The following is an 8795-nucleotide window of genomic DNA, read 5'->3' as shown; positions in this document are numbered from 1 at the left end:
GAGAATTCAATTTTGAGGAGGATGCAGGACAATACTGGACAATATAGCTCCATTTTCGTGCTAATATGTTAGAATATCGGGAAGATAAACTCGGAATACACGGCGAAAGTAAAGCCCCTATAAGTAAGCCCGGGGTAGTCAATCGATAAAAATTGATATCGGAAAATCAATCGATAAATCGATATCTATCGATAAATTGATTTTAAATGATATCGATTGTATCGATCAATCGATAAAAATCGATACTCACACACCAACGAAGTGTTAATTTTATCGATTTTATCGGATTCATCGATCGCTATCGGAATCGATAAAAATCATCCTGTTTCCGTTGAGGGAGCGTTTGATTGTACTCCTTGAATGTAGATTTCAAATGCGGCAATGAAATGAACTGCCGGTTGACAAGCACTGTATACAAGAGACAAAGAAGACTGCATCATGATTTTATTACTGATTTTATTGTTCAATTGGGGATTACAAACGCAAACGTAAACTATTTTTCCTTGTCCGGCAGAGCGTGAGAGGCGGCTGTTTTCGCAGGCTATGCTTCAAGGTTATATTCCAATTTTTCTTTTTTTTTAAATGCAAGTAGTTTACATTTTCACGGATCATATCAGGTCTTGTCCACCCAGAGCAAACATTTTGAGAGCTTAAAACATATCTTGAAAATAGAATTGAGCCAAAACAAACAAGCACAACATGTGGCGGAGGATCGAGGAGGAGTAAAGAACATGAACTCTACAAACGGAAACCGCGAAGCGAAGAAAAATGACCTCTATCTAGACACTTCCTAGACCACAATCAACATGACTCTATTTAACACATAATGCCTCCACATAAAATAGAACCCTCAGAAAGAAGTCAGAAGCAAATAAGGTCGAAAGACCGAATTAAAACATATAACGAAAAATGTACAAATGTCACGAACGTAGGAGTCGTGTAGGCCCCTCGCGTAACCTTTATTTATTTACTATCAAAAGCGGATTTCAAACACACGCTGAGTATTACTAAAAGTTTGTAGAAAAGATGTAGTAATTTTTACTGATTAAAGACTGGGAAGTTGTTATAAGTGTTTCTGCGAGTTTTTTTAATATCTTTTGGTGTTTTTCATTCGAATAAATGTACGATAATTTAGTTTCGATAAAATCGATAGCCCTGATTGAAAAATCGATAATTATCAATTACTCACAACGAAATCTTTTATCGATTTTTATCGATTTTTGAAAACATTAATCGATTTTTATCGATTGTTATCGAATGTTATCGATTATCGATATTATCGATTGACTACCCCGGGAAGTAAGCTACTTAAGCTTATTGGCCCGGCAAAACGTACGAGGAAACATGTTTCCAATAAACCTGCTGGAAACATGTTTCCTCGTTTTGCCAGGCCCTATATTAGATCATCTTAAAGTTTTCTTTTGCTGGATAAAATGAATCGGATAAAATATTTGTAATGCTAAAATAAACTGTAAAATACCCTGCCACTTATTTGCATCTCTTTGAATTTGAATGGTTTTTTTGTTTCTATAACTTATATGCTTCGTTCTAAAAAGCGTTCATAAATATGTAAATATTAAAGTGGCCCGGGTAAAAATTCTAAAACCGCCCCTTATGTTTATGTAAAGTTAATCAACCGTTCTAATGAGTAGTGTTTATTTTTTACATGTGGTTTAGTTTCTTTATTGCAGGACATGTTTGAATACAGATATTAATTTTATGTTTTACTGTCAGGGTGTGTGAAGACAGTGGATGGACAGTCGCCTGACCAGTGCTGCTACTTTCCATTTGTGTATAAAGGAATACAGCGAACCTCATGTGTGAAAGGCATAACGACTGACAGAACTTGGTGTGGAGTGACTTATAACTATGACCAAGAAAAGCAGTGGGGATGGTGCCCAGGTAAAATGTACCTTATATCTTGATTCAATTTGAGGCTTTAAACTAGAAAGGTTTTCCTTCACAAAAGATTTGCAGAAAGATTAATTCCAGGCAAAGCTGAGAAGAAAATACCTGGGAACTCGCTTTTGTGCAAATACGTCCCCCCCCCCCCCCCACCGCCACGCCAAGTATAAGCCCCCCTCTGCTGGATGACAGTTCTGAACAGGGCTAAATGTTGCTTTATTATGACTTTTTATCTGAAAAATAAAATTTCGATCAACACTGCCGTGGCTCGTTTCAACACATTTTTTTAATTCTGCATAAAAGCCCCCCTCTGTTTATAAGCCCATCCAAACCCCTTACAAAGTTGTTTAAGTCCAGGGCTTATAGCCATAATTTTACAGTATATGGAAAAGAATTACCTTGATATAACGAATGATAAACTCAGAATTCACAACCTAAGTTAAGCTACTTATAGAAGTTAAGGCTTGGCAAAACGAGGAAACATGTTTCCTCGTTTTGCCAGTAGGCCTTATATAAGATCATCTTAAGTTCCCTATTGCTGGATAAAATATTTACAGTATTGGATGAGATCGGGGCTGAACTATAAAATACCGGGCCACCTATTTGAATCTCTTTGAATTTGAATGGTTCCTTTTGTTTCTACATGCTTTGTTCAAAAAACCGCTCCTTACGTTTGTGTAAAGTTAATCAAATGTTCCAATGAGCGGTGTTTATTTTTAACGTGTATTGTAAAGCGTTAATAATTACAGATTGTGCTGCGTGGAGCATATAGTGTAGTTAAGTTTCTTTATCGCAGGACACGTTTGAATACAGATATATTTTTAGTTTCACTGTCAGAGTGCAGTGTGAAGACAGTGGATGGACAGTCCCCTAACCAGTGCTGCGAGTTTCCATTTCTGTATAAAGGAACAGAGCGAACCTCATGTGTAAAAGGCATTACGACTGACAGAAAGTGGTGTGGAGTGACTTATGACTATGACCAGGAAAAGCAGTGGGGATGGTGCCCAGGTAAAAATTATATATGTTATGTCTTGATACAGTTTAAGGTTGTAATCAAAAAAGGCTTTCTGGCAAAATGTTTTGCACAAAGAAATATTTTTTTAGCTAAGTCAGAGAGATGGGCATTTATTGAAGTGCTACTATGATCAAATTTTCACCTCTTGAAATTTTAGGTATTTTTTGGAGTTTTTAACGAAAATTTCAAAATGGCGTTTTCTGCTTTTTAATATCTATTTTAGTTCCGGAGATATTAAAGCTTAAACAAATCGTAAAATATGCAAATTAGGAGACTGATGAGGTCATCTACTCAACCCAATTTTTTGTCAGGTACAAAAATTGGGTTATCTCGGTCATTTTTCTGCAGAGACCAATGAAACTTGGCAGACTTATAGTTCTGCAGGTGACACACATATTGTGAAACACAACTAGCAGAGTGTTAAGTACTGCAAAAAAAAAATCAGGGACTTCTGATACAAATTGGCTGAGATATCACTTTCTTCATTTTTTTTATCAAAATTTGGGTGAGTCTATGACGTCATCACTTTGCTAATTTAGTCATATTTTAAAAAAAAAACGTGAATATCTCTGGATAGAAAAGAGATATTGGAAAACTTACAGTAAACGGCATTTTTATTCTCATGAAGAGTACTTGTTAATATTTAAAAACGGCTAAGAAAGGAAAGATGCCAATTTCATCACAGTAGCACTTTAAAAACTTGGGGTTGTGGGGGGCCTGCAAGTGATATGGGTCATAACAAACCTTTTACAGTACTGCCTTTAATCAAAAGAAAATCTTCCCTTTCCATATCTCATTGTATACTTAGAAATGAGCATTCATATGATATAATAACTAACTTTTAATTTTCTGTTTGGCAGACACCCTGTCTCCAACTCCAACAGGTAATAAGAATTGCACTCTTAATGTAAAATTATTGCCAATTGTAAGGATAAAATATATTTTATTTATATGATTTTCTCCAATAGAGTGAATTCGTGTAACCCGTTTTTTATATGCAAATGCGCCGTGTAATATTTAAATGAGCTGTACAGGAAAACAGAAAATTGCGGACAAATCGTAATTATTTGCATGTGGAAGTCAGGTTAAAATTCAAGCATTTACCAATATGTAAAAACCAAAACAGATAACGGGGCTTAAAATTTATCATGCCTTGAATTGTCTTGCGATTTTAGACAAACATTTTATATTCAACATCCCGTAAAGAAAAACAAATTAAACTTGACTGTAACACAATTCTGCGCGAGCAATCCAATGGGGAGCTTTAGCAAATTACGATGACAAACAACTTTTGTTTAGTAGTCCGGCGGCTTAGCTCGAAATTTTAGTTGAATTGTGCACTTTTTGATACAAGCATGAAACTTGGCACAATGACAGTGGTCACCAACAGAAATTTTTTCAGATATAGTGCCAAGCCCGAAAAACACCGGTTTCCATGGAAACCTTAATTTATTAACCCTATTCAGACCGTTTTTTTTTGGATCTTTTCAGACCTCTGTAACTTCCAGAATATTTAAGCAATCACAATGAAACTTAGGGAATATATAGTATGTCCCAACACCTATCATTTGGTATACGTCACGTGGGAAGATGACGTTACATCACGTGACAATTACATCATAATGTCAAAACAGCCGCCATCTTGGATCCGCCATCTTGGATTTCGAATTTTTTCCAAAACGTCATAAAACCGCCCAAAAATACTGCATATTATTAAAAATCAATAAAACTGTGCTTAAAAACCGTAAAAGGATGAAAATAATTGCATTAAAATTATTTTTCATTACTAGAAACATGAAAATTACAAAATTGGGAAAACATGCCTGTCAAAATGTCATTGCCATGGTGACGTCAAGTTCCTGACATAACAACTTATCCTACCAAACTATTTCCAGATAAATTTTAGGTAAATTCGCAAAGTTTGGTAGCGTTTGGTTGAATCTTGAAAAAGTTATAAGCATTCAAAGTCAGCGCGGGCACAGCGCGGGCACTTTCCGCCCCTCCCGGTCTGGATAGGGTTAAAATCAATTAAATTTCGTGAAATATTTGTTTGTCCTGGTTTATAGACAAATACTATTATGCCAGGTAGTGATACCAAGTCGCACGTACAAAATTTGGAATGAAATGCTGTTATTTAGACTGTTCACAGCCCTATTTTCCTATTTTTCTTCTGTTAGCGAACAGTTCACCGATCGCGAGAGACCTGGACGCTAGCGCAAAACGAAAGACGCGAGGGAGCAGAGGGCGGGGAACGAAAAATCTTTTCCCATGCAATAATTTCGTATTAAATTATTGGTATCAAACAGATGGTAAAAATTAACAATTGCAAGCCTAATTAAAAGCATTCATATCTGTATTTCTGAATAAAAATCAACAATAAAAGGTTTATAAAAGTACAAGAAGAAATACTTCGTGGGGAAGGGGCATGGGGGCCTATCAGCTGAAAATTTCATTGCTGTTTACTAGCTGAAAATAGGAAATTGGCGTTGGCACTATATCAAGAATTGATTAGTATACGTACGAATGCTTGTAATCCTGCAAAGTTTGGTGCTTGTATCAAAAATCGCACAATTCAGGAGCTAAGCCGCCGGACTATAGCAAACAAAAGGTTTAATGAGCAGGAAAATAGCTGTGCATGTGTTCTATTACTCTTGGCAAATTTCTTTCCCATCTTCTGAAAAACAACAATGTGAAATGACTAAATCCTGCGTGATTTGAACCAGACCGCTAATTTTCGATTTAGGTTGAACATGTTCTTGAAGTGCTTAAAGAAAGACACGTCCTGTTTATACTTATTTTCTGTATAACTATTAAAGTGATTTCTTTGAGGTTTTCTGACCACTCGTGTATTGTTTTATTGTACACAAACATTAGAGTATTATACGACTCATTAACATATAAAAAACGGGTTACACGAATTCACTCTAATAAGGAATGAAAATTAATTAAATTCACCAACTGAATGGAGTCATATTACAATACATGCAACTTTCCTGAACAAATGCTTTTAACACAATGGTATTTAAAATGACTGGTTATTGCATGTTCATTGTGGTGGAATAGTAAAGAAATACTGACTTGTTCTAGTATGCAAAAAATCAGGAAAGGTCACAAAGCAAACTCTTCAGAAAAAAGGGGGCGGGATTGTTTTTTGCATGTTTTATGTCCGTCTTGCACAATTTCACACAGTATTATCTTTTTTGGTGAACTGCATGCGCTACTTGTTAATTTATTTGGGAATGAGCATTCAAGTTATGTAAAATTATAACGTTCAATTTTCTGTTTGGCAGAACCCCTACCTTCAACTTCTACAGGTAAGATTTGCCTCATAATATTCTTAACTAAAATTATAAGGATAAAGTCACTTGTGTAGTAAATGATTGTATTAGTAGTTTGAACCTCTCTATGTTGTTAATGTTTATATAATTATTTAGCATAAACCACACAAGTGAAAAGTACTTTTACGCACTCTGGTTGGCTAATTCTGAGGATTAGCAAAGTACTAATTACTTTCGAGCAGCTGAAGAGAAACAAAATGGCCGCGCGTTCCGCTTCGGCTACTGAATGTAATGTTTTTGGCTGCTATGTTTGCGACAAAACACCCTTGGGGGTACGTCAAAGTAGGTTTTTGTCACCCTCCAACGGAAAAATCGCCGGTAAATTGCGTCTAAATTCGAGCAAGTTCGAAATAGCGGCGATTTCGTGGGGATTCACCGCCACAAAATCGCCATGAAATCGCCGCTAGTTTACACGCGCGATTTGGAATCGCCGCAAAAATCGCTTGTGTAAACGGGCTTTTAAGAAATTCATTTCAACCATGAGCGATTTTAACTTGTCTTGCATCTATGGCCAGCGTATACTATAAAGCTTTGACCGCATATTTATCAGAATTGAAACATTGTTAACTCCAGTGAAAACTAAATAAATGTGGAGCTCCGCTTTTGGGCTTGCCTAAATCTATATATTAGTTGTAATAATCTTCTTCTTTTTTAGACTGGCGTGGCTGGAAATGAACTGAAGGCATATTCAGTGATCGACTTGAGTGCAAGCCCTTTCACTCTACCCAGGATGAAAAAAGTCAAAGAAATTAATGTAAAACAAGGCTGTAGTAATTAAATAAAACGCTTTGACATTTCCTGGAAGAAGAAAATGTAGCCACTTTGTGTGTGTTTTTGTCGACACCTAATAGACATATAGCTGAAGCCATATTGCAGTTTGTTTAGTACCTTCTGGCTAGATCATGTGACGTCGTCATCTTTGATCAAAAAGAGCATCACTTACACTCAATCTCTGCAGGAGGAAAATGTCTTTTCGATGATGCCCAAATAAGATTGATTGGGTCGATTGTGCTTGAAATACCCACAAAAATGCTTAGAAATTTATTAAAAAAATTCGTAGGAGAATTTTCCTCAACCACCCTTGGCTCCTCATAATTCGGACTTAAAAGGGTAGCAGGGAAATCCCATATCTTTGGTCTGAATAGTGTAAGGATTTTAGAAAGCGCACTGAACAACCCAGCCCTTCCCCGGCCCCAACCCGGTGGTTTCCGTAATGAAAAGCTGCTTTAATTTCTTTTTTCTCAGAAATAATTAATAGTCGAACCAGAATAAAAAATCCCATGAATAGAGGTTATTCAAGTAACAAGGCAAAAACGAGCGGCCGGCTAAGACGCAAATGCAAGAGAAATGGGGAGGGGGGAGGTTCCCTCTGATACTATACCTCTAATGCTTACAACAATAATTTGAGCTTATATGGAAGTTAAAACTTGGATCGTGGTTCACTTCACGAAATTGTAATAAGTGTTTCTCAGAACAAAAGTGTTCAGTAATGGCCTAATTTGGTGTGTACGCTGAGACAGGTCGACAGTCACAGCGAGCCATATTAGATTTTATCCAAAAAACTTGAGCCTTTTATCAAGCTGAAGTGTTAGAGTGCACCTTAACACGTGCACTGATCTCTCGATGCCGATATTTGCTTGGAAGTTATAAGTTAATCCAGAAATTATTTACTATATATAGTTAATAGCAAGAAACTTTTCTAAAGACATGCCGTATGGCATAAAATTTCGCTGGTTTTGCGTAATGCCATGTTTAACAATTTTTTTTTCATGATCCGAGAAAAAGAAAGTATCCACAAAAATAATTCACTCCGGTTGTTTAAGCGACGCACGTAGGTGCTGTAGAAGACCTAAATGTAATAACTGACCCTAAATGTAATTAACTCCTAGCTAAGTGTGACAAATTCATACTTATAACGTTAATATAACGTTATCAATAACCTCATTAACCCTATCCAGACCGGGGGGGAGTGCACGTGCTGACTATGAACGCTTTCATTTTGTTTTCAAGATTCAACCAAACGCTTCCAAACTTTGCGATTTTATCTTAAATTTATCTGGGAATCATTTGGTAGGATAGGTTGTGTTGGTAGGATAGGAAATTTGTAGTTTTTGTGTTCCTATTAATGAAAATTATTTTGAATGCAATAAATTTCACCTTTTAGGGTTTTTTGCAACGTTTTATTGCGTTTGATCAAGAAGATGTCCCAAGAATAACGAGGATTTCCGAGGAGAATTAACACATAGCACGGGCTCAATGTTCATGAGTGATTTTTTTTTTTGTCGATTTTCGACGAGCAGATAATAATTTACAATGCTAAAATTTTAAAGACTATGGATTTTATCACTATGGGTATTCTCCGGAAACAGCAAACATTAAAAAAATTGGCCAATTTAACAGCAAGCACTAAAAATTATGGGTAAATAACATTTTAATTTTACATTTTAATTTAATTTTAATGTTTCAGACCCTCTGAGACCTAAAATATGTTTTTCAATAACGGAAATTAATTTTCAACTTTTAAATACAACGGAAAT

The 8795-nt window shown here is 35.9% G+C and overlaps 1 protein-coding gene across 3 annotated transcripts in view; it reads left to right on the top strand.

The window, feature by feature from the left end:
- LOC144638301 (72 kDa type IV collagenase-like) overlaps positions 1-7065 on the top strand; it is an 11412-nt gene extending 4347 nt beyond the window's left edge. For 2 of the 3 annotated variants that reach the window (XM_078497530.1, XM_078497529.1), the window contains exons 4-8: positions 1735-1902; positions 2743-2913; positions 3781-3804; positions 6211-6234; positions 6914-7065. In XM_078497530.1, coding sequence (XP_078353656.1) covers positions 1735-1902; positions 2743-2913; positions 3781-3804; positions 6211-6234; positions 6914-6933 — 407 coding nt within the window. In that variant the 3' untranslated portion in view covers positions 6934-7065. Of the gene's footprint in view, positions 124-1734; positions 1903-2742; positions 2914-3780; positions 3805-6210; positions 6235-6913 lie in introns of all 3 variants that reach the window. The other variant, XM_078497531.1, reaches the window with a different exon arrangement.
- Positions 7066-8795: the final 1730 nt, after the last annotated feature.

Source organism: Oculina patagonica, chromosome 14 (assembly GCF_052425735.1).
Source record: "Oculina patagonica isolate OP01 chromosome 14, crgOcupat, whole genome shotgun sequence".
Lineage (NCBI taxonomy): Eukaryota > Metazoa > Cnidaria > Anthozoa > Scleractinia > Oculinidae > Oculina > Oculina patagonica.
This window is presented reverse-complemented; position numbering and strand designations above follow the sequence as displayed.